At 34.9% G+C, this 27788-nt stretch overlaps 1 protein-coding gene across 1 annotated transcript in view; it reads right to left on the reverse strand.

The window, feature by feature from the left end:
* LOC120624298 (ecdysone-inducible protein E75) overlaps window positions 1-16231 on the reverse strand; it is a 121933-nt gene extending 105702 nt beyond the window's left edge. The window contains exon 1 of the mRNA XM_039890759.1: window positions 15709-16231. Coding sequence (XP_039746693.1) covers window positions 15709-15982 — 274 coding nt within the window. The 5' untranslated portion in view covers window positions 15983-16231. The remainder of the gene's footprint in view (window positions 1-15708) is intronic.
* Window positions 16232-27788: the final 11557 nt, after the last annotated feature.

Below are 27788 nucleotides of genomic sequence, written 5' to 3' on the forward strand. Positions count from 1 at the left end.
TATTCTTTGGTGTAACCGAATTCAAGAGACATGGTGGGTAATGATGAGCCGTTACAGAGGAAAAATGATTGTGAGCTGAAGAATTTAAGGAAAGGAAGAGGTGGGATTTAGTACGTGTAGGAATTTGTGTTATGCAATCATACAATCGATATTTATATTATATTACATCCAGTTATCTAATGGTGGAATTTTATGCACTGAGGAACTGCAATAGTGTGATTAATCGACTATGATGCTACAACCACGAAGATCTCCTGAGAATACCTAACTTACGACAGTGTTTGTTTTGTGTCGGTTTTGGGCTTTTTGATTTGGTATTAATTGGTCTACCGTTTACTCGTCCAACTTGTATGAGATAAGACGAGCAAATGGGTGGATCCAAACAAGCTGCTCATCACTGCTCGCGTAATTTATACCTTTCTCCTTTGTTTAAGAGAGATTTTGTCTCTTGAGCAGAGGATCTCAAGATTAGCCTGATATAGTCATTCATCATCATTATGTAGTCTCAAACAGTGCATCCAAACACATAGGGTTTTTTACATCAAAGATTCAGGTTATTAAATAAAATAAACTTATGACATACCTATTTATTATACTTATATCGGATTGGTGTAACTAAATGAGACTTCAAAATAAATCTACACTATTTAATGTTTATACTTTTAAAAAGACAAATCCACTAATCTTGGTTATTTATTTATTTTTGTGTTGGATTACTCAAGTAGCTGACATATAAAACAATATTTCTATTTGCATAGTTGTAAATGATAATCTGTATTTGATAAAAAAACAGTTTGACTTTGTAGTTTGTCTGACGATATTGTAGGCAATGATTCATCGCTACAGGATACTTGAGAGGGATTCCCGGTACTATTGATCTGAAAGACACGTCATGGAATCCCAAGAGGGCGATTGTGCATTTATGTCTGTTTCTTGGGGTTGCTGATTTCACCCTTGTATAATTTAGAAAAGAAATCTCCCTCTTATCATAAAGTGTGAACAGTAAGATTTAGCTTTGTTTTAAAGTAATATCATATGTATGTGTATAACTAAGATATGTTTATCTTTGAAGATCGTAGGTAAGAAAGATCATAATCAATTTATTTTTTCGTAGCTTTCTCAATGAGTAGTAAGTTACGTATAAAATAAATTTAACAAAATATTCTAAAATAAAAAAAATAATACCGTGTTTTTTTAACATTTATAACACAACATGTAAAAAGGGCGTTATTTTGCGGCCGATATACGTAAAAATTTACTTTAGATTTTTAGTGGCATCATTAATACAATTACGCAAGAATAACACAATCTTTTTGACAAAAATCCCTCAGTGCCTAAAGACTAAAGTCAGTATAATCCTGGCTGGGTTTGCCGTGGGATTTTTATAGACCTGAGTTCTCGCGATGTATCCGTTGTAAGCTACTATAGATATAAATATGACTAGATTTTAATCGTTATGTAATAGTGTATGCGTTTTTCGAATAGATCGTAGGCGCTTCGTAGCACTTCTACGCGCGGCGCACGAGCACTGTGCAGGTCAGTGGCACTGCGCCGTGCGGGGCACTGCACTCGACTTGCTTAGATACTTCTAACATTGCAGTTTTTTTTCTAGCGCCGCATTCCCGGGCTCAGTCCAGTCAACAGGGTTCATGCCGCTTTTGTACTGAGCACGTTAACTAGCCCTGTACGGCGTGAGAGAGGACGGTTGGAACTAGTTTAGGACTTATTTCTTGATTTTTAGAATTTTCTAAGAATATTTAAAACTGAAGAATATGAGACAAGTGTTGAGAAATTGATTAAAGGTAAAAGTATAATTTTCTTTAATCGTTTTAGCAATTATTGAGTTATAATAACGTGTCTGTCTTATCGTGTTTGTAAGTAATTTGCGATTTTCTTTGAAGGTGGGCTTTTTTACTGAATTAATATTCAATGCATTTTAATTACCAATTTTTCCCTATACCTTCAAACTACGCAAGAATTCCCCAAAAATATTGAGGCTTAGTGGATAGTTAATCATATTGTTAGTAAATTGGAGGGTTTAGTGCGTGCTAGTTGAGTTTATAACGCATAATGCTAAAAAAAAAACACTTGTGTTAGGAACCACATCAGTTCAAACACGTGTAGGTAAAGGTCGCAACAAGACTTCTGACGATCGACCTGCGCAATTAAATCATTTTTTAAATTGCATGCAAATAAGTACGATTATAAATGTGAATGTATGTTCATTTAGTGTAATAAACGTAATACTGACGGTTTATAATAAAATAATAGGCAAGAAACTTATTCTTATGTAATTTGTATAAATGCCACCCTGCGCAGTGAAACCACCAGAGTGACGTTTTAACGTGACGCGCTGTCAATCTGCCAACTTGTAGTTTTAATGATTTAATAGTTTCACAACTAGTATAAGTCACAACCTGTTTTGGAGTTTGAGCTATAGTATATAGCAACTACATACCGAAGAGTCAACGATCTCTCTTAGAGTTCGTAGTTGTAAATACACTTTTAAATTATATCATCTACAAGTAATAAAAATCTTTTGAAAAACCGGCAAATAACCGCAGTGCACCGCAATCACCTTTAATCGTGTCTTTATTAAGGCTAAATAAGCGAACCCAAAAACAAGACAGAGGAGTGTGAGGAGTACAGAAACTTTCCCCGTTGCAGCATCACGTTAAGGTAACATACAGATTACCTATTAAGATTGTGTCCAATTTTAAAACGATGAGACAAGAGAAAGTTATAAAAATAGATAGAAAAAAAAGATGAAGATAATCAGAAATACCCAAACCAGCTAAAAATTGAGTTTATAAATCACACAATCAAATAATCCATTAATCAATTTGAACGCTCCATCGAATAAAAAAATGTCACATTAAAATCGGTTCAACTTTTGATGGTAGAGACAATCATAAAGGCAGATAAAGCGGCCTAACTTTTAACACACCTCTTTTTAAGGCGGCGGTTTATAGTATAGCTGGGGCTCAGTAGTTAGCAGCATTCCAAGTCGTTAAATAGTATTGAGCGATATGAAATCTAGCTGCGCAGAGAGAGTAAACCTAGTATGCGGATCACTTTCGACGCCCGCGCATTAGATGCACGTCAGAAGTGCAACGACCGCCTGAACTTCACTAAGTGGGTCGTGCTACTGTGCCACTAATAGATTAGGGTAAAGTGTCAATACCATAATATCAATTTTGGAAAAAAACTATCAGTTTGGGTGCCGTTTGTGGTAGAGTCACACAAACATGCATACTTGACGTTTCAAAAGTGCTTATAAAGTAGGCCTACTTGAAATAAATGAATTTGAATATGAATTTGAATTTGAATTTGAATTTGAGTTTAGAGACGTTTTCATTTCGGTTTTTGACTTTTAACAAATATTTATATAAAATTAATTATTTCTATAAAATCTCAGTGGATTCTTAAAAGAGCAGCTTTGCACCATCCTCAGCATATCAACCTATTATCGACCCACTACAGGGTACGAGTCTCCTTCCACAATGAGAAGGGGCTAAGGATTGATATTCCACTGGGTTTAAGATGCCCGATCTAAGGAATATAATATCTCTTAGTTAATTGCATGTATTTGACAGTTTGCACGGTACTGATGTCCGATAAACCCCTGTTCTATTAAGTCTGACTGGCCCCTTATGTTTTGCTGTATAAGTAACCAATACATAATGTATTATGGGTTACTTATAATTGAATGAACTAGACACATAATATGAATCATTTTCGACGCAAGCACATTAGCGATGCGCCTCTAAAAGGCAACGCCCTGTTGAACTTCACTAAGTAAACCACTCTTCAGGCTACAGAAGAAATGGGGATAAAAATAATAATCGAGCTAGGACAAGTGGCTGTACGACAATAGCTTAAAGTAGTAATGTTTTTAGTTTATATTATATACCTTGACGCACTTAATATAAGTAGTATAATTAAGAAAATATGTAGAGGCTATAAGCGATGGTAAAGCTCCAAGAAGTGACATGAACCGTTATATTAAAACTTCCAATTTCTGAAAAAGAGACATACTTTCACAAGAAATGAGAATTTTGTTTGTTTTTAATGTTCATTTAACTATTCCCTAATATTTCTCAAAGTGAGGGGCTAGCTTGGTTTTAACTTGGCTAGCAAATTTCATGATCTGGATATTATTAATTAAAAGTTGGAATACACACGGTTGGTGGACATAAATCATATCTTATAAATACCATATCATCTTTAAAAATAAACGTGGTTTTGCGTCGTCACAAAACCTCACTGGGCCAGCATGGTGGAATACGACATAAAACCTTTCTCATTGTGAGAGAAGACTCGTGCCCGGTAGTGGGCCGGTAATTGGTTGATATGATGATGATGAGTTATTTAGTAATTTAATCAAGCTCTGATATTTTATAGGAGCTCCAACTCAAATTGTGAAATAATATTATAGCACGTTTATTTGTAGAGTCAATAGAATATCATAGCGTGGAGAAATGATTCCTACGAGTATCTAACGTGAATCACTTTCGACGCGGGCGCATTAGATGCCTGGTGCACATCTAAAGAGCAATGCCCTGCTGAACTTCGCCAACTGGGCCGCATATTACAGAGCTTAAGCAATAGAGAATAAACATCGTCGCGATACTTACTATATGTAAGGCTATACTATACTACTACAGGCGTATTTAATTAATCGTTTACTTAATATTTGTATAAAACAGCTGGATTAATGGCAACTATAACTACGACCGGATACACGTACTATATAAGGGACGTCATAGCTTTTATATTAGCTAGAAATATCGCAGTGTATGTTATCATTTATTGCGTGTATTTTTTGCTACTTATATTACGGATCAGGACTAGAGGCAGAGGGACTCGTATCTAAGCAAGTGTGTTCTGAAATAGTCAGGACGGGATCTATTTCCCGGGCAGCTGCACGCGTTCGTTGCCCCTTCATGGGGCGTTAGAATATGTGCAACGATCTCGACTATTACCGACGGGTCCACGCCCGCGCCACGTTAAACTTGAACTACAAGTGCACCGACAAGCGTGCACCTCACCTTCACTGCTTAGAAAGCAACATCATCTGACGCACGCAGAAACGCCTCACGTAAGTGCTGCGTGCAGTAATCAGGTAAAAGCGAGAGGAATATTTATTCTCAGCCTGACGCCATAATGATCTGCTCTCTATGTTTCAAATTACAATTTCATTGAAGTTCCATTAATTTAAATGCTTTCCCACGAAATTAAATCATGACGGTAACACAATAGGTTTGTTAACGGATTAAGACAATATTATTCAACTGACAGTGTTATGATATCTTAATCAAGGTTTGTGTTTGTTGCATTGAAGTTCATTCAGTGCTCACTTGTTTTTGAAAACATATCATCTCGTCAAAAGCTGTTATTTTTTTTTAATATATAAACCCAAACGATTAATGTACCTAATCTATATTTATAATATCAAAGATAAGTTTTAAAGTGCGATAGAAGTTTTTTTGTCTTTCTAAACGCTACATTGGAACATCGTAGATTTCAAGTAAAATTATTTGCAATAAGCTTCGTATGTGTGATGTGTGCACATCTTTCGCACTTTATGGCAGACGCAGTTCAGTTGCAAGCTTATTTGGTACTTTAGCGGTGACCTTTAAACGACACGTTATTATCAAATATCTACACGTCCTTTAAAACTTTTATTGTTATATTAAAAGTTCGTTTTAAGATCAAAAGTAATGTGTATTGTCAGTTCAGAAACATCGCCTTTCGTCGAACGGCTTTAAATAAAATTTGGTATAGTGGTAGCTGATATCCCGTGTCAACATATAGGATACTTTTTATCCCGATAAACAATAAGCTTCCTCCGGGAAATGGGATTATAATTTTTATCAATTTTACGTCATATCTCCATTAAATTTGTACCGATTTTAATCATTCTTTTTTTATTTGACAGTGTGTACTACTAAGCATGTTTTGTCTAATTTTAATGAAGATCTGATGAATATTGTTGGAGATCAAGGACATAATTCTTCGCAGATAACAGCAAGTCGCAAGGCATATGGGACAACGATCGAATTCATGCGAACCATCCTACTAAATGCGAAAGTATGTGAGAATAGATGGATGGATGGATGTATGTATGGATGGAGATGTCTTAAGACGTTTTAACGCGACAACGAATGAACCGATTTGGCTAAAATTTGGCAAAGATACCTACAATATAGTCTGGCATAGCTCATAGGCTTATTTTTATCCCGGAAAAGCAAAGAGCTTCTACAGGATAGGATCGCTATTTTTTTCCCATCTGTGTTTCAAAATCCGCGCAACGGAGTTTTAGATTGACGTGGTTTTTTGGATAGGCATAGACATGTTTTTTTAAAGTCGACTTATTCGCGGACGAAGTCGCGCGTGTCCGCTAGTCATATAATATATTTGTAAATTTTGTTGGTATGCTTAATTTATGAAACGATGAATATAACATTGTTTCGTAAAATAAGTGATGCGGTTATGAGGAGTTAAAATAAGTTATAACAAACATAATGCAATGACCGGTGTTAGAGAACGTAATATTTAAATGACGCTGTCATGTCATGTTGTCTACTTCATACCACATAGATTTAGAATACTAAGCGAAGATGTATTTAAGTGACTTAATTATTTATCATAAGCTAAATGTTGAGCATATTTTTTGATAACGGATTTCATTCAATGCCACTTAAATTCAATAAAGTTATTTTATTTTTATTATATGAAAAGATGCGAATTTAGTACGTATTTAAAACATTTGATGAATGCATATGAGCCTTGTTATTTAGTGTAGTGAAATGTATGTAGTTTCGTAAACTGTATAATATCTAAACAATAGATGTTTTATATATTACACGTAACGTGGGCGACTGGGTCAACGTACGCGTGGATAAAAATAAAGAGCACCCTAAATATGGCGTGTTCGAAAATATCGCCTAGGGAGCTACAATTATCTCGTTACTAAATATACGTTAATATGTATGTTTAAAATGGACTTCTCAACCCATTTTCTTATAATTCTTCGGGTGCAAAATTTAAGGCGATTATAACAATAGTATATTTTTCATTTATATAATACAAATATAAAATAGACAAACGAAACTACTTTGGAATGTAAACTAAGTCGCAATGGAATATTATATTTTAACAAAGTTTCTTTTGATTTAAATATTTTATGTATGTACAACGGAATTCGTGCCAATTTTGAAGTTTAATTTATTTCAAAAATAAATTGACATACTTATCTGAAAAGTATTGCTATCTTTTTTAAGCGTATACACGGGATATAGTACAAAACGGATATCATTACCATTAGACTTTAATAAGAACATTTGATTGCCTTTATTTAAAACATTTGATTGCCTAGACCGACCTGATTACCGAGACTTAAATTTAGGCTATAGAAATTTTAAAAGTTCCTTTTTACAACTATTTCCTAATGCATCAAGCATTAGATTTATTTATCTTATTTTTTTAACTAGATATATTACAAAAAGATTTGTTACCGAGCCTTTGGCCACGCAGACATAATATCCGACTAAACAACTTGTATTTTTATCAAGGACCATCCCCTCAGCGACCGTGAGACGGAACGCCTTGAGCAGACGCTTTCCGGGTGCATCCCTGCATCGATCGACCGTGACCATGGCAACGCGCGCAGAGTGCGTGGGTCAGGGGCGTGCTACTATTGGCAATAGAACAGTCAAGTCTATAGTATATTCTGCCGTTGTTTGAGTGATAGTTTTTTGTAAAGTTTAGTTCTAAGGTCTTTAACAGTGCAATATTGTTTTGTCCTCTATTCCTTTGAGTGCAGAAGGTTATAGGAAATGTTTTTTCGTTGGCATTGTCTTTCGAGTTCTACTCATTAAATCCGTTTTATTCTGTTAAAATTAAATACGATGTGTCAGGTTAAAACACTTTCAGAAAAAAAAATTGTCCTGTTAATTTATAAAAAAAAAACTTAGCGTTTATGGTGGTAGTTAAGTTAATAATATATCTGGTATTACACTTGTAGTCTTTTTTAAATTATTTTTCGAAATAATACGTAGAACTTGCCCGTTGCCGTTATTTGTTAATAAGGTACATATTCAGTACTACTTATACAAATTTCATGTCCTATCCGACAATATTTTCTTCATGGTATTCATGTTATGATATCCGTCTTAAAAATACCAAGTTACATAAATTGCACTTTGAAGACACCCATATGACTCTTAGTATCATGCCGTTAATTTTTTTATAATATAGTCAAATTTAGCAGTAAGTCTTATAATCTATTTTTTTTTTGGTTGTGCAATGAAGTGAATAAATAAATAAATAAGCTTAATATTGTTGTTGTACTTTTTGTAAAAACAACCGACTTCAAAGTTATGAGAAAGAAGGGAATGAACGTACCTTAAAGAAAAGGGAACTCTCCTAAAGCTTCCCCTACCCAATAAAAATTCACGCAAATCACCCAAATACTGTGGGGAAATGGGGAAATGGGTGTAAACATCTACGATCAATAACGCACTAGATGTGCAAGCCAATATAAAATATAAGAGAAAAGTTTTAGACTTTTCTTTATACTTAACTCTTCCAATTAATGTATTTTGTTACGTCTATAAAGCATATGTTACTTGTGTAAGTGAACTGCATACAGTTTGCAATAAGGATATTTCTTATCAGTGACCTTCAGTGCAACAGCAATCGTGCAGATGCAAAAAACAGTATTTTTAGATGTAAGATTTCATGCGTAAGATTTACTTAGCTACTTACTTTATTTTTGCCAGTTTAATTCAAATGAATCCATGAACTGATAAAATTAAACAAATATTAGATTTACTTTTACTACAACACCAATAGTAAAATACTAGTGTTCTATTATGTTTACTACTTAATAAGTAGTTTTTTGTAAAATTGGGCTTATTATGTTATTATTTAAAAATTCAACGAGAACATAAAAGTCAATTTAAGATTTACTGTACACAATTAGTATCTGGGGTTACTTTGTTTATTATAAACAAATACAAAAATTGTTGCGTAAGAAGGAACACAGTAGAAAACTATGAACTTTTTGACGTTAAATTTCGACGCAATTATACGAGCTCAAGTTTAAAGTTTGAGTACAAAACTTTTTACTAATTTTACTAAACTAATAATTTAAATTTAAATCACAAATACATTGAAAAACTAACCACAGGCTGCAAATAGTATTTAGTCCTGTTACGAGTGATTTCAATGTATCCCAAATTTTGGTCGTCTCTGGTGACTACTAAACCGACAAAAAATTGCTTGTTACGATCGGGCCTTGACCTTGCCATACACTTGGATGTATGATAGGTTAATTCTGCTTCCTATAATAGACCGTCACCGGCAGTATTTTCAGTTCGTGTGCTATGACCATGAGAACAACCGATTCGCTCCGATGACGGATGTGCAAATCTAAAAATATGTAACAACTTTATACAAATCACTCTATCTGGTGGGAAATTGATTCGTTACTTTGGCTCTTTTCGTTTCTAATAATTTATGTAATAAGTCTCAAGGTGAAATATTCCCACGACTTCTTATACTTGTCGCGTTAGCCCGGCCAGACCATATGCATATGTATGAACATAAATTGCTGTATTGAAATAAAAAGTAATTAGCCACTAAGAAATTGCCATTATGTTTTTGTGTGTTGCTTGTTTCATTATATTTTCCAAAATACTCAATTTTGATTGAGGTATGTTCAAGCTTACCGCCTTCTAGAGACTTGATAGCTAAGCAAACAAACGCAAAATGATGTGACATAGAAAACGACTTATATATAAAGCTCACCAAAAATGCTCAAAGAAAAATAAATTTACATGAAATTGTATGAAAGATATTTGATAAAAAACTTCTGGGTCTGACAACTGATGTTCAACATGGCATGGCATCACAACTACCAATCACACCAGTGCGATTTGTATTATTAATTATTATGATCTATTATCCGAAACAATAAGCGAATAAGTTAGGAAGATTTAGAAAATATAATTGGTGGTGGATTAAATTTATTTATCCAAAATTGTGCCACATTTTGTATAACTCCCGGAATGTTAATTAAATAAAAACATAATTGCATGTTGTACATTTATTACATAACAAGATAATAACATGTAATACTTAGCCAACTACCAATAGGTTATATATTTACCATAAGATTCAGTTTTAGGTACGTACGTTAGGTTCCAAATATTGATCGGCGTTAAAAATGGTCGTTTTGATCTACCAAAATATATTGCGCAATAAAAACAATCCATTGTTACTACTTTACATTGTACCTACTTTGATCGTTTACTTAAATTTTCAATGTCAATCAAATTACACGTTTAATACAAATGACCGTGACCTGTGCTCGGTCAAATTAATAAGGGGTGGCAGGGATCAAAGTGAAGGCCGATGTCGGAGGCAGGGTCGGTAGGGAGTATTTAACTCGAGTTCATTTGTTATTTGTTACCGGCCACCCTGTTATACCTAGAAACTTTTTGAAATCTTATTCCTTTTTCCCATACCTACCAATTGTAAAACTTAGTCAATTTAATATTTTTAATAATTTTAGCAATTATGTACCTATTTTCTAGCATCGAGCCTCATATGTGCGTATATACTAATTCTGTTTCGATACTATTTTCATTAACTATAAATTTTAGTATGAAATTTGTTTTTACGTAGATTATGTTACGTTTTATACATTTATCATATTACTTAATTTTTTAGAGCAGGGTAAGCCGTGAATTGTCTACCGGTTTTCACAGAATGCGGACCCTGTACTTGAAACGTAAAACTTTTATGACTAAATCTGGCGAGGCGAACCAAACATCAACCACTGTTTCTGGAAGACAATCTAAACCTTTGAAAATCTATATAGCTAGATCTAATTAATATGATACACTGTATCTGCGCCATGAAGCAATGTATTACAATTTATAAGTGTTGCGAGTGACGCAAAGTGACCTCCGGCAAGGTTGCATGCCACTTCCCTGTGTATTCTATCGTTTATTACCTAGCTATACTGGTACGTTGTCATATATGCTATACAAACATGCTTAGTTATTTGCTACGGATTTTAATTTGTTATTGTAACAACTAAAACAAGAAAATTATCTTAGTAAACTAACTATGATATGACACAGTAGATGTTAGTGCTACGCATCAAATGTAATCATAAAATTATATTAAAAATATTTTAATAAAGAGCATTTATAAATTTATATATTTTTCATCCGACGATCTCTTGCTACCGCTCACGTACCAGCTGTATTAGAACCTATTGGTTTGGCGCGGAACGATGGCAAGAGACCTGATAGTATCACGCTCATACCTTGGAGGCTTGGAAGGTAACTTCTGTGGGATGCAACTTGTGTTGATACCCTAGCTGCATCACACATCCAGGCCACCTCGTCAATGGTAGGTGCGGCTGCATCCAGTGCCGAGCAGGCCAAGAGGCGTAAATATGAAAACCTGGATAGCAGCTTCATTTTTGTGCCTTTTGGAGTAGAGACTTTGGGACCGTGGGGTCCGGAGGCAAGAGCCCTTTTCAAAGAATTATCGAAAAGGGTTATCGAATCTACCGGTGATCCTAGAGCGGGCAGTTACCTTGGCCAACGAATTAATTTGGCCATCCAAAGGGGCAATGCTGCCAGCATCTTAGGAACTGTGCCTCGCTGCGGTGGTTTCGAGGACGTTTTAAATTTTATTTAGTTTTAAATAGTTTATTTTAGGTTATATTTATATTTTAAAGAAACAATATTACTATAATAAAAAATAAAGAGCATTTTATATTTTACTGAACTAAAGAAGCGAGCTTATCCTAAATATCCTTTCATTTCAAAGGAGCTACTAATGGCTGCGTCTTTGCAGTATTTTTAATTCATCTTACATCTATCTCTTTTACTCATTTTGCATTACCTACCGCAAGAGTTACATAATTTCATAAAATAAATCTCCTATTATATCCCAGCTATTAAATAGACCGAATATTCTTTGACTTATTAGTCAGTTTTTTTTGCAGGACAGAGGTTATAAATAACATGTCACTGATTTGTCCAATAAATATCTACTTATACAAATACAAAACCTACCGCGAACATCCAAGTATAGACTTGTCTTCCTATGGTATCATTGCAAAGAGTGTATGGTTACTCTCACAAGGTAAAGGGTTGTAGATAAAAGAGCCATGAGTGTAAAGGAAAATAGTGATGTGACTCCCAAAATGAGCTAACATTGTACTTTGTAATATTGTAACTAGCATAAAAATACGAAACGATACTTATCATGTATATCAGTAGGAAGTAATTTGCTCTTATAGAAGGTCGTGCTGATAACATATTAGGTATTTACCACGGTTGACTCTTGCCTTGTATATGGATTATACTATGCACAGCCGCATTGTACAATATTGCGAAACCAGAACCAGATATACGAGTATATATATAATAACATAACGTAATGTGCTAAACGTAATTAAGATGGAAAAAATTATGTATAACTCATCTTCGAATAGTCTCGTTGAATCAGAATTTATCAAATAATAGTAATAATTAGTGTGACTCTCATATTATCACCAATAGTTATTATTGACCTATTAGGAAATGATTAGAGAAGTTATAAAAACGCAAAATCTGTTTTACTTGGCATTAAAATATCAACTTTTTAAAAACCTGTTGTTCCAGTACATTAGACAAAGAAAAGGTACGACTCATAAGATTTTTTTAAATATTTTATCTTATATTTATGTTTTGTGCTAGCCTGCGCTGTATGTTCCATACAGTATTATCTGAGAATAACGAATTCGGAATAACACATATTTTCGATTTAACATAATATGGTATATGGTTTTTCAGTTACTATAGTAAATTATTGTAAACAAATTCATTAATACTTCATGTCATCATTCATTATTATCAACTCATTACCGCTCAACTATAGGGCACGAATCTCCTCTCTTGAGGTTTAACAAAAATGTTTTAAAACAGTTTTAATATTTTACGAGTATGGCGTTAGTAAATGTACCATTCTTGGAAATTCGAGATTTTCAGTCTGAAAAACTATAAACGTGCATCTGTAAAACATTATTTAGAGAAGTATCTTGAGATTCAACTACATTCTTATATCTAAGCCATTTTTCCTCTGCTAATTGAAATGTAAACAAATCGCAGACTTTCTCCCGTAGACACACGCGTAAACGCTATGTGCGGCTCTTAAGAAGTTAAAAATTAAGAAAAAACATGCATTTTTGCCTTTACAAAATAGCTCTCGATATTTAAAGATGATTCATATGCTTAACTTATATTCAATCAGGTACACACTAGGGTGCAAAGGGTCATGCACACCTGCGCCCGCGCTTCTGACATTGTGATAAGATACGGACGACTATTATTTTGTCACTGTTATCGGACCAATGTCACACTGACCTTAATGACACCGAATGACGCGCCGTCACCACGCGTTCGTCGCTCTGACCTTGCGATATTTATTTAATCAACCATTCGCGAAAATTTTGTTTACACAATCATTTTTCATACACGTCGGTGTCTAACAGAAAAAAATGCAAGGATCCTTAAGCAAATGCTTATTGCTTAAGAATAAATAACTACCTTCAACATCCTAAGCCTATTTGTCCCTATGCTGGGCACGGGCCTTTTCTCTTATTACTTCTTATTTATTATAACGCGTGGTGGATCCTCTAGAGTGATGGGGCAGATCGGGTTGGCGGGCTCTGACGCTTATGATTACATATTAGTGATAATGGCCGGGACCAGCAGCGTGCTCTCTGATCCATGGGATAAGGATGGATAATGAAAGTTGCCTAATTACGGGTGTATTGACGCAGAACAGTATACAGTTGTCACCATCCCTCCTCTTCCTGAGTTTGTGGTAGGAAGCTACCAGGGAAATATGACGGTGTACAACTCGCAGCGTCTTCTGTGCTACAACTACCATCTACTTGGATCACCAACAAATCCGTCCAGAGTCACAGTAAATATATACAGCGTGGTGATTAGTGGCAAACCTTCCCGTGGGAAGACGCCTTTAATCTAGTAGTGTAGGCTATTGATGATAACTGATGACGAAGAATTTCTTGACGAGAAAACCCAATCCCTAATAATCGTACCTAGGACCTCGATATCCACATTGTAACGAGCTAACCATAGTATCAACGAGGAAGGTAATTCCAGTATGTTAAATATAGAGATTTTTTTTTATAAATCAAAATAAATACTTAGTGATATATTTTCTAGGCCATTGCCCTTAAGCCGTACGTGTGAAATTTGCATATAATCCCTGTTTTCTGAAATGTATGTTGACTAACTGTATTCTGCATATAGCAAATCAAAGTCCCTTTTGATTGCATTTACACAAAAGAAAATGCTAGTCATAATAGTACTAATAATGATTAGTTTTACTACAACAACTCCCTCGTTGGTCTAGCCGTTAGCAGGTCAACGGATCACGAGGGCTAAATGCACAAATTCTAAGGAAGTTGACATTTTCCACCCCTTGCCTCGAAGATCACGTTAACACGTCAACGCTAGTTACAAACATACAACAATAAAGCCCGCCAACCCTGATTGGCGCAGCGTTGTGGGTCACTAACAGTTTAGAAGTCATCTGTACCTTATTTTTCTACTATTACAGAATCGAAATAATATGATTACTCTGAATTCGAATTCAACTTAAATTTTTACGTCATTCTGAAGAAAAGTTTTCTTCAGAATAACGTAAAAATTTAACGTAACGTACGTAATTCAGTGGGTTAAAAAAGCAGCCTGCATACCTTTTGACCGCCCTGAAGTGAAGTTGCGCGTAACTCAGGGAAAACGTGCCGCGCTCTTCTCACTTCACACCCGCGGAATGTTGCTAGCTTACAAACTTTTTCTATTTTATGGTAAACGTTTGGAACATTAGAGGTAAAATAATGACTATAAATGAATTGAAGTGACTAACCGCCTTTTCGAGAAACACTACTAAAGTGGATTGGTTTGTAATTTCAATATTAGTCGTGTACGCGGTTAAAATAACTTCTAAAAAATTCATATCTTAGAAAATAATATACCACCTTTAAGTTTACTTTTTGAGTTGATTCCTTTTATTGCATTGTAAAGATCTTGATCAAGTCATGGTCTAAAAATAGAACCCAGAGCCCATGATCGCAATTTTTCATATGAGTATTTTATTTTTACCATTTTACACGTTTTATGTTTACCAAACAAGAGTAGTACTAATATCGTTCTTACTGCGTTTGGCATTATATCGTCTTTATCTATTGGTGGGCATACGTAACTTGCTAAATGTTTACATTTATACATATATAATAAGTGCGATCACAACTACACGTAATCGGAATAAACGCGACCTTCATCAATCGCCGTCATCACCCGGAAATTGCTATGTAACTGTAAACGCCGTGTTACAATTTTCCGAAGCAGGAAATATGGAAACCAGCGATGGTCAAGGCAAAGTAAAATTGCAGCCTATCACGGCATTGCAAACAATATATAACATTGCATGGTTTTATTAATCTGACTTATGATGCCTTCACGACTCATCATTTTTAGATGACCTATTCTTCTTTTAGGTTTCCTGGAATTCTTTGAAATATTCAGCTGGAGAATATCGCACATACGAGAGATGGTCTATATGTGTTACAGGAATAAATCTAATACAAAACAATATTAGACTAACCTAGATCAGGAATGGAGCTAGAAGGTTCCTCGAAGATTGGCGGCTTGTGGAGACGCGGCTGTGGTGGTGGCGGAGGCGGTGGTCGCATGCACTGGATCACCGAGTGCGTGGGTGGCGGCGGAGGCGCCGGCGCCGGCAGCAAGCACGGCGCGCGGAACTCCTTACCCGGAGGCGCTGGTAACTCCAGTCTCCTAGCACCACCCATCATCATGTCTATTTCATAGTCGTGCTCCGGAGGCTCGCGTTTCGGCGACAGCTTCGGGTAGCACTGCATTGTTCCTTTTATAAATATAGTAGAGTTTTTAAAAAAATTATAAAAAGTCTACGCTTCTCCGCAAAAACTTTAACTTATTCTCACAAATGTTAAGTTGCTTCACGAAAAAATGTTTCAATATTAACTACATGTGCATCTAGTGTATGTTTACACTTTACAAGGGCGAAATCGCGCGTACAGTGGGTCGGTGCGGCGCGCGCCGCTCAACTCGCGGGACTCGTTCGCTCACCGCGGCCAACTTTCTCTCACTGGCGTGGCGGCGGTCGCGGACGGACGAAAGTGAATCTGCAGCGTCCCCGCGCGCCCTCGCCCTTGCTGCGCCCTCAGGTGTCCTGCACCGCCCGCCCAACACTCAACACCACGCTGCCTGCAACAGCCCGTCGTCAATTTTAACCTTATATACCTGACCCCCAGTGCAACGCTCTTTCGATACGTTATTAAAATTCTACAGCAATTCTATTATTAATGTTTAACGCTATATAAGCGTCTAACGCTATTGAAGCATTGATACCCTAGTAGCCTCCCTTTCGGGAGATCAAGTTCAATCCCCTTACCACTAACTTTAAGTTATGTGCGTTTTTAATTTAAGCAATTAAATATTATAACTTTATTTGAACGGTGAAGAAAAATATTTTAAGGATACTTGCATGCCTGAGAGTTCTCCATAATGTTATTAAAACTGTATAAAGCCTACCAATCCGCACTTGACCAGCGTGATGGAATACGGGTTAAATACTTCTCATTCTTTGCAGATACCCGCGGAGACCTCATCCTACGACATACATATTCAGCCATACCTACTCTAAAGTATTTAAGTTTTCCACTGAGAACAAAATATTTTTTTTGTTAAAGAGCGCAAAGTTAGGACTTCAACCTACACAATTAACTTCTACTAACTAACTTAAGAAATAACGTAAATGATATTTTTTTAATGTAGGTAGGTACTTTGTGTCAGTTACGTACATAAATTATGTAATAGTTTAAACTGTATATGAGACTGTATTAATTTTAAATCATTTATACTTACACATCACTTTTTTATAACCTTGAATATCTCGAACATCATTTATTATTATAATTGTACACATAATTTATTATGGTCAGATATTATAATTGTCACATCCAACTACAGGTATATAGAGCTTGTATCTACTACATAATCAGCAATATTATATTATACTTGATGCGTAAAGTAGGTAATAACCTTCACACAAATATTGCCTTCCGCGATTAATGTTTTATAAACATTAAAGCTTGTTGAGAAAAATTAAAAAAACTAGCTAACAACACATTTCCAGAAATCATCAAACTATCATAGTATTGTAAATAGACGAAGATTGTCTATTCAAAAATGGACACAACTGAATGTCCATGATCTTTGTCTGTCCTGAAGGTGACACAGGAAAAAATAACAACATAAAAAATATTAAAGTGTCATATCAGAGGCTTTCCGGTAAGAGTTGTTTTCTACTCGCAGTTTAGATGAAAAAACGCTGCTTTAAATTAAATTGTGCAACATATGTTAATTATATTAAAATATTATAAACACAATAAATCCGTGTTACCTATCCAATTTTGAATTTTTCTTGTAGGTGTTATATGTTTGTAAGTATTTAAATTATCTACTACAATTTTAGATAATGCATTCCATTAAACCATTCCATGTAGTTATTTGAAATGATTTGATTTTTGTTTATGCCTTATAATTATATTTTGGTATATAAACCTTGCTATAGTTCATTGCACGTGAATAGCAGTCGTAAAGGTTTTTAATAAAAACCTTAAGCCCACTTTTCGAGATCTGAATTAGTTTTATATTGATAAGAGACGCACATTTTTTCTCTGTTACTTCAACAAAGAACATGATACGCGTTCAATGCTTAAATTGCGTTTGGACACGATCACTGATAACAATCTGATAAGCATCTAGCAGATAGCACAGCAACGGAACGAGGTATCTTTTATGTGCTTAAACAATAATGAATCTGTATCTATCATTAACGGAAGATAGTACACGATTTCATTATCAATGTACGAGTATATTTAACACGTTTGATATTCAGCCTTTCATATGACCCTGAACTCGGCGTTTTCTAACAAACATTGCAAAGTATGTTGGAAAAGTTGTATAACTCAATTAAGTATACATATTTCAATACATTATACCCTTTGCCACCTGTAGTATCGAGTTATTTTTATTAACAATTGATACATTGGAGTAGAAGTTGTTTTTGCGATTAACTTTTTTATTTTCTCTATCTAATGAGTTCCAAATAGTAACTATGCTAGAGTACTTTACTTTAATTTAGGTTATATGAGAGTAAGCAGGTCTATAGATTAAACGCTGGCGTTTAAGTACCATCCTTCGGCTCGGTCCTACGAAAGTGTCCTACAAAATAATGTATTAATTGCTATTAAGATTGGATTCAGCTCACGTTGTTATTAATCGGAAATATCAAATATCTGCTCGACCTCAATAATTATTCATAAATGCATACGTGCATAATGCTGTTATTTAATCTAATTTGTAAGCAAAACAAATATGAAACTACCCTTAACTAGCAAGCTCTGAAGGCTGATAATTTTATTATTGCACTGTTTGGTAGGCATACTGTTCACTGTATGGTAATTTTTTTTATTGCACAGTCTGCCGTACTAATCATCTTAGAAGTTGAAATGGCGTTTACAAAAGCTGCTTTACGAAAAATCTCTAAAAAAATACTACTATTACAATGTAGGAATTGTATTTTCTCTTACGCGAAGAGATACCTAGAGACGGACAGACCTTCTGTGTTTATGAAACTGGTATTGATTCAATTCTTCTCGCCCACATAAGGTGTAGGCTAAATTCTTAAGCAGGATTTTTCGTCTATGGGGTTCGGGGAGGGTTAGGTACGCGGCGTTGGCCACGGAGGGAGAAAAAGGGTGGTGCAATGGCAGGGTGCGATCGGGTCACTGCCACCGGCGGCTCACGGCCGCTGTCGACGTTCTTGTCTATTTTGGCGACAGGTTTCTATGAATCCAAAGTTGTCTGACTCTTTATTTTGTAACAAAATAGCTGAGTTAAAAATAATATTATGCACGTTGTAATTTTTGAGAGCATTTATAGATAATTATATAATAATTAATTAAATTTTATAGGCTTTTTAAAATAATGGTTACTCTTAAGTTTTTGTAACTTGTACAGATGTTTTTTTCCATTTCATATCATCTGCCCGCTTCGTGCATACCCTGTATTACTCGTATGTATGCACGCCACATAGTTACTTAGTTAGCCTAGTTAGTTAGTTGCCTTACTTATTTGTAATCAAAATTGTAAATTTGTAATCAAAATTGTAACGATCTTCTTTTGTTTTGCTGTATTATTATTTATAATCTTCATAATCAGCATCGTTAATGTCACACAGCAAACAGCTGGGTACAGGCCTCCGCGATAACGCCTTAGTTTGCTATGAATATACGTGTGAATTAAGAAGGAAGAGCCCTGAAGACGTGACACTTCCCACCTACAATTCCTAGATACGCGTTTATATCTACAATGTTTTATTATATTAATTCTTATCAATTTAAGTGCCTACTACGCAATTTACGATTAATATCTGCAAGGATTTATTTAAATTGATTTGCATGTAACGTAGGTAGAGCACTTCCGCAACATTATCAAATATCAGGGGCAGTACGCATTGCGTGTCGATAGGTAGTATACTTAGTTGTTGGCAGTGAAAGTCGGGTGTCCCGGGAAGGGCACGAGGACAAACGCTCCTGGCGAGGGGGTCCCGACTCCCGCCAACGCAGTCCGCATGCGCAGTGCATGCACGCTTATGCATTAGCTAGCTAGTGTCACACCGAATGTCTAAAGTTGTAAAAATGTTTTGGTAGAAATAATATATAGTGTATAGAATAAAAGTTCAATAACTACGGAGAAATAGAATTTTTATAGAAATCCAGAACTGAAAATCCTCCTGAATATTTAACAAAAAGGCTTAGTCGGTGGCCAAAAAATTAAAACTTCGAACATTTATTGCAAAAAATTTTTTTTTGGCTATACGGTGACTTTCCAACACTGCCTTTCCACTATAGTTGAGTAAAAACTTAAACTAAAAAAATTTAGATGTTCTATAATATCAATATGGCATCATTCTGCCTAGTAAAGTCCAACTTCTGGGCACATGCCTTCTTTCTCATAGGGGAGAGATTCAAGCATAACCCGCTATCATAGTTCTATATGCTGGATTATATGTATAATATATTCGACGATAAACAAGACCAGCATATTTATTAAAACACGTGAATTTATAAGTAGCTTAAACTTAGCAAAGAGAAAACTTCTAAGCCAGATCATACCGCGATTGTGGTGTTATACAATAACATAGATTGATACTTATGTCACGAAACCAGATGAATGCTCGTAGTTCACCTGATTCAACCTTTTTAATAGATATTGTTTTTCTAGTCGTCAGCATATTTAATGTTACTGACCTCCTTTCTCAATAAAGTGAGTGATGTAGAAGTTAGAACTCAGACCCACCACAAAGCTACAGTGTGGTTTGGCGGTCTTAGTCGATCTACAGCAAAGCTTTATTAATCACATGACTTTATTTATTTGGAGGTTTTTTTAGCTATTATATTATTGATGGCTTCCTGGTCTCCAAGGCATGAAGAGAGCCCTTATTCGAACTTATCTCTACACTAAAACGTTTTGGTTTGTATTTCGGCACGTTATTATATTAAAAAATAAACTAATTAATGTATTTCCAAGATAGCAATAAATCCATTGTGTTATGTTCCCAGTAGAAAAGAAACGCACTATTTTTACTAAAATTTTCATTTAGTTTAAAGATTAGTTTAGAATAGTTATAAATAAATATACTACGACAATACACACATCGCCTTCTAGCCCCAAAGTAAGCGTAGCTTGTGTTATGGGTACTAAAATAGCTGTTGAATATTTTTATGAATATAATACACATAAATATTTTTAATATACAGATAAACACCCAAACACTGAAAAACAATCAGTCTAGGACTCAGAAAGCAGGGTCGCTGCCCATTGCGCCAGTTGGCTGTCAAATGGCAAAAAGTAATGGCATTTCTATTGTAGTTCCGGTTAGATCATCATAAATTCGTGCGCACAGTTATATACAAATTTAAGAAAAAAAGTTAAATATAGTGCAGGATTACTCAAATGGGGTTATCCTGCAATATCGGTGTAATTGCATTCAGTTTCACCCGGCGTTCCCGCCGTCGCGACCTCCAGCGATCAATATGCACCGGCTAGACGAGTATTTCTTCCCCTGAATACAAGGAATACCGACAATGTTATATAGCTCTATTACATTTTCTCCTCCCTACGGACACAGGAAAATATGCAGCGATTACACAAGCTTTGTTACCAGAGCCTTAATCCTATAAGGCATTGTTATTGTTAATTGCCACATTAAAATTTTGACAACTCTTGGTACTTATACCTACTGTTAATATAAGCGATACAGTGTGTTATAGCTTTTTAGCACTTTTATAGGAAAGTGTTTCTTAGACGCAGAGAAGTATTAAAAATAATTGTTAGTAGACCGCTTGACCATAAAAGTGAGAGTTGAATATTGATTGTTATACTAGTAAAGTGTATGAAAGCATAAACATTAATAAAAAGTATCCTAGACATACAATTTTAGGCACATATTTATATTCATATCCATATCTATAATCTGTGTCATTAAATAAGTAATTTTAAGCCTTGTAGAATATGTTATAAAAAACTTGAATACTTATTTTTTAAATAATTTTCACCTTAGTTAATTAAAATTAAAATATTAGCAATGCTTTGAAAAGTAAGTAATTTTTTTTTCTATTATAAGCAATCTAACAATTCAGCGAATCCATTTAACCTGTAAAATTTAGCTCAGAAAATAGTTCGCAAGTGTTTCGACCCCACCAGCCTTGAAGACTGCAGCAGTGGAATGCCCTTGCAAGGGTATTTCAATGTCGGACTTTAGGTGCCAGTCGTCGCCCTTCTACCCTGCCTCCTCTTCACTCCTCCGCAACCCATTCCAACAGTTCTTTTAAAATGCATCTGAGTAAATATACACGTATAGCCTACAGTCTTACTGTTTAGCATTCAATGTCACAACAATAAATATAAGGGCCTATTAAGTTTTACGTGAGATTTTAATAAAAATTACGTCAAATAGTTGTGTTTGTCTGATTGACGGCAAATTAATGTATTTTCTGTCGATTTTGGCTATTAAGTAAGGTTTATACCGACTTTAAAGTATTTAATTGAGAAGAGAACATCCTCCTTTTTTAGATCGGTAAAACATTGGGCTTGGCGATGAATATTTTTTAATGTACCTAAGCCGTCTTAAATGATTGGGCCAATTTGCGTGATTCTATATGTGCGGCGTTCTAAAATTAACTTAATTTAATTTAAACCGAATAATAGTGATATTAATTACTATTCGACAATCGCAAAACGTAAGTATAATTTAGTATTTTACCATAAATGTATTAACATTTATCGTTATAGAAAATGTACACTTACAATGTACATTTAATGTAAAATCTGCACAAATACAAAAGGAATTTCCTCATGTATATAAGCACAATTAGTAGACATCTTTCTACTAGGAAGGTCTTTATATCATCATAACAAAGCCTACGTTCGATTAATAATTGATCGAGAGTTTTTCTACATGTGCATTTCGTCTGCGAAAGCTAAAGAGGTGTTTTGTGGCATTGAGGTATGTTATTAATTAAAACTCATTACATAAAGGTCTAATTGAATCCTAATACCAACCGATTGTCGTTAACGGCTGGACATAGAAATTTTGTAGGGAGTTCCAAATACCACGGTCTTGTGCCGCTAAACTATTGTAAAGATATACAATTAATGAATTTCTTTGATGGCCGCTCCGCTTCATCTCACACAAGCAAAGTAAAGTTACTATAAACAGGCAGACTATTCGTTTCAAATGGATAAGGCTTATATTAGGCCTACTTGAAATGAATAAATTCGAATTTGAATTTTCCGTCGCCTCTTATGTTCGTCCGACTCTACGTCGTACGTATCGACGTACTACGACGCCTGAAAAATCGTCATTAACATTATCTTTTATTTTATACACAGACTGTGCAACAGTAAACAATATTGAATTACTTGCAACGATGTAGTCTTGTCAAACATAAGCTAACTTGACCGTGACCAGTCTCACGGTTTAGGTTAGGTTCAACTTGGAAGGAAAATATTTAATAAACGCATTTCATTTCAAAAATAATATCTAAAAACTGCTATTTATTATATTATTCTATATTATAAATATTCCTCGTTCAATCCTAATTATTCCAGATAAAAATTTTGCTTTGCAATATTCAGAGATAAGGAGGAGATCGTAAAAATGGTGAAAAAGCTAGGACTCTAAACGATTAAGCGAAATAACTGAAATATGCCTTCTCTTTCTGGATCTGGATCTTCTCTTCATCATATTGATGTAAAACTATTCGATGAGGTATATAGTAGGTACTTTTTTGTCTACACTTTTCGTATAAAGATCAGCTAATCGATATCTTCCATAAGTAATAATTCAACACTGAAATTAAAATCCCTTTCCTACTCCTCTTCCGCCTAAATTTGCCGTATCAAAAGTGCCTTCAGTAATACGTGACTATTAAAATATATTTCATAAAATATCTAAGCATCTATAAAAAAGGACCTTCACCAAAGGCTGGTGGATAGATAACAAAGTGATCTTATATTGGTTCTATTTTTCTATTGTTAGGTTCGTCACCGTTAAAAGGTTATACTGAAACCCCGAACACATTTTGAGAACGTTCAAAATCTAGTGAAATAACGTAAACAATAAATTCTGTTCACGGTACAATTGACAACTTCTGGTTACTAAATTTATTCAGTGCGAATGCTGGTTCTATGATTTCCTAATACCAAAGAAAGTAAAATGCAGAACACGGGTTTATTCTTTGTTTACAAATAAGTACCTATTTGTAAACAAAGAATAAATTCTCACCTATTTATGTCTAATTCACATTATGAGAATACGAACCATACTATATAACAAACGTCAAAATGTATCAGTAGCAAATGAAATCAGCGTACAAAATTGGAAGGCCATTTGCAGTCGGTTGAATTTTCGCAAGCCGCCTTACCAGGGGTGTGAGAGGGACAGGGGGCACTCTGAGGCCGCTGTCATTGACACGGCCCGAGGACGCAACTCCAAGGTCGATCTGCCCAAAACTGCTCATCGGTTTTATGTATGACTAACGACTGCGCGCGACTTTGTCCGCGTATCAACCATTTTGACATACAAACTTTAATGGCCATCAAAAACCCTAACAAGAAGTTCTTTTAAAACTGTAAATTTTATAGTCGACTTAAATATATCCAAGTACAAAAACATGAAACTTAGATACAATCTTTGAACCCCCGTTTCATCCCTTTTGTCTTTAGACTTTAGTAAAATTCTTTTTTTAATGAATACCAACACTTTAGAAGAAACCTATCTTTTGTACTTAATGTCTCTAACCTTTTAAATCGTTCTATCTATATATATAAAATCGTCAATAATTGATTCATCACGAAATCTCAGGAAGTATAAAGCCTAAATGTTGCAAATTTAAAAGAAAGGTTCCTTCTAAGATGTAGGTTTCAGATAAGAAACGGTTTTGAAAAATTACTCCCCAAAGGTAATAACAGAAGTTGGAAGTTTGTATCAAAATCCTGCTTTCGAAGTTTTCATAAAACACCAAAATTCGCATTTAGTTAAGTAATTTTGAATAAAAAAATGAAGGGTTGTAAAATAGGGGATGAAGGTTCTTACATTATTAAATCTACAAACCTGAAATTTAGAAAATAGGTTTCTTTTAAAATATTCGAATTCCAGGGTTTTGTGCCGCTTGTATCCAGCCGCTTCTTGCGATTTCAATTGAGCGTATTTAGAAATAATTAGAATCTTTAAATAACAATAAAGTTTAAGATTAAATTATATGTTTTACTGATTATTTAGTTTTGCTTAGTTTATTAACATCTAGCTAGCCGACATACATCAATGTGCGGCTAAGCGGAAGTGGCAATAGGCGCAGCTCATAGCTCGGAGAACCGATGGACTTTAGGGTCCTAAGGTGATGAAATGGAAACCCCGCACCGGTAAATGCAGCGTTGGTCGACCCCCAACCAGGTGGACAGACGACATCAAACGAGTCGCGGGGAACCGTTAGAAACAAGCAGCCCAGAATCGAGGAGTTCGCAACGCTGAACAAAAGATCTATGTCCAGCAGTGGACTTTATCAATCGTGCTGGTATACTCGTTTATACAAACCTTCAAAGCAACCCTTTCAACATATGTATACGAACGACTGTGGCATGGGTGAATAATACATAAGTTTTTTTTGCCTTTTGGGTTTATTTTATCCCCCACTATTTCAAACTTCTATCAGGTAAATATTGCTAGTTGAAAATAACCAAAATACTTTTAATTCCCTAAAAAAGAACAAAGAGTGCACATATGTGGCATGAAGGCCGCACTACATATTTGTCGAAAGCGTCGTAGCGTCTATAAGAAACGTTTACCCAAGTCATTAAATGGATGGTTTCCCGATTTTGGACCCACTAACTAAGGACAGTAGTCGCTAGAAATTGCATTGTTAGTTGATTTTTATGCCTTAATTTTGGGAGTTTGCTGCTTTCCACTGAGGATATCTGTCTTCTTTCTCCAGTCATATTCATCAGATCTAACTAGTACATAAAGAATGATTTAAATCGGTTTTAACACTTTTACCACCTCTCCTAAAGGAACTGTGCTGAAATTTCGGATAAAATGTACCCTAAATACGTACTTCGTAGTTTGGAAGCATGTATTGTTTTCATTGTGTATTAAATAAACATTACGTAGAAACCAAGGAATAATTTAAAAAAGAATAAAGAAAAGTTTTAATTACTAAAGCTATATTTACGGAGCATGTAAGGAGGTTCATTGAAACAATAGCGAAGGCACGCGAAGGTCCATACACTTAGGGTTCAAGGCTTAACTGCCTATAAGTAATATGATATCGTTATCACGAGTCCACGGCTAGGAAACAATGCCTCACACATTGTCCATTGTGCGTATGTTTTTAACTTATTATAAAACAAACTATGAGCTGTCTGCGACTTTGTCCGCGAACTCATAAAACCAATACCAGACGTGATACAAGACAATATTTAAGTGCCAAATATCATGGTACTGGCATCACAGTATAATTATTTATTAGGCTAAGATTTTATATAAACTATAGGTCCGTTGACCGATGGTGTAGATTACTTACAAATGTAAGTACTTTCTCGGGTTTTTATTTTAAAATCCATTGTATTAATTCATCTCATTATTATTTGCATTACTGGATGACAGTGCACCTCAAACATATATTTGAAACTGAGCTAAAAAAGAGGAGTAAATTGCTCAAAGCGGTTTGAGTAAGTAGTAAATGCCTCGTTTTTTGAAAACTTGATCTTCTCGCAACTGTGCTTTAATCAAACCTAGGCATCGTTATTTTTTTGTAAATAAATTTTACATCTTCATCTTCACACATATATTATTATTATGGTTTCATATATATTTAAGTTTATTAAAGTTTGATAAACGTAACTTAAATAGTCAAAATACTATTTTAGAATTTACAGTCAAATAAAACTACGTAGGGGACCTTGATAAATTGTGTATTCATAAGCAACTTGAAATAAGCCTATATACATAAACCGAACTTCTGACGAAGTCTCATTTCAATATAGGGAAGATCTGATGAATTCAGAGATGGAGAACGGAACTCCTCAATGGATAAGACTAAATCGATGGCGTAAAAGATGATGCGCAAATTTGTCTATTATAACTTAATAAAAATAAAAACTACTTTTATTACAAGTGTACGTACTATAACTACTAAGTAAGGTATTATAAGTACGAAAAACAAGAAATAAATGTTATCTTCAACATATAACTATTTAAGCTGGTGCTAAGTAAAATATAAAAATACTACGTATATAGGTATTTTGTACCTCGTTCCTAGCGAACTGGGAAAAAAATACCTTACCTACCTTACCTACTTGTAATTTTTACATTTTACTTAATATTAAAATACAAGCAGTTACTTACTAACGTTTGTGAAATATACCTGCCTAGATACTTAGCACTGTATTTCTGTATTGAGAACCGTAAAACATTTAAACTTACCAACGAACTAAAATATAATTTGAGTGAAGTCGATGACTTTGCCAAAACTATGTGCGCGGAGTTATTTCAGGTTCGATTTCTAGAATGCTGAGGGGTTTGTAGTAGTCTGCTGTCCCCGTCTCGTGGGGGTGGAAGGCGGGTTACGGTGCATCGTACGAAAGGGCAACTGCAGATAACGCAGTCAGGAGCCAGACAGTCAACGTCCCGATGCACTCCCGGCTCCCCTCGCCCCGCACCGAGCTCTCTCCTCCCCTTGCACCAGTCCATCGGGAACCCGTATCCGACCGCCATCGCCACAGTGAATGACGGTTTTTACATCACTTCCAGTTTATATGTTTGTTTATTTGTTGCACGAAAACGATTACAAAGTATATATATAAATATTACTGACACGCTGACAGTCGGGATCACATACTTCCATATTAAGTTCTTTTTACCTGTCTAAGTATTTTATCCTGTTGAATCATTCAATTAGTCTTAATGTGCTTATCTAGATATAAAAAATTACAACTAGGGTTGAAACTTCATAATTGAAATAATGACAGATTTAGATTTATAACATTCAGAAAGTTAACAAACAGTTCGGTAAAAAG

Source organism: Pararge aegeria, chromosome 6 (assembly GCF_905163445.1).
Source record: "Pararge aegeria chromosome 6, ilParAegt1.1, whole genome shotgun sequence".
Lineage (NCBI taxonomy): Eukaryota > Metazoa > Arthropoda > Insecta > Lepidoptera > Nymphalidae > Pararge > Pararge aegeria.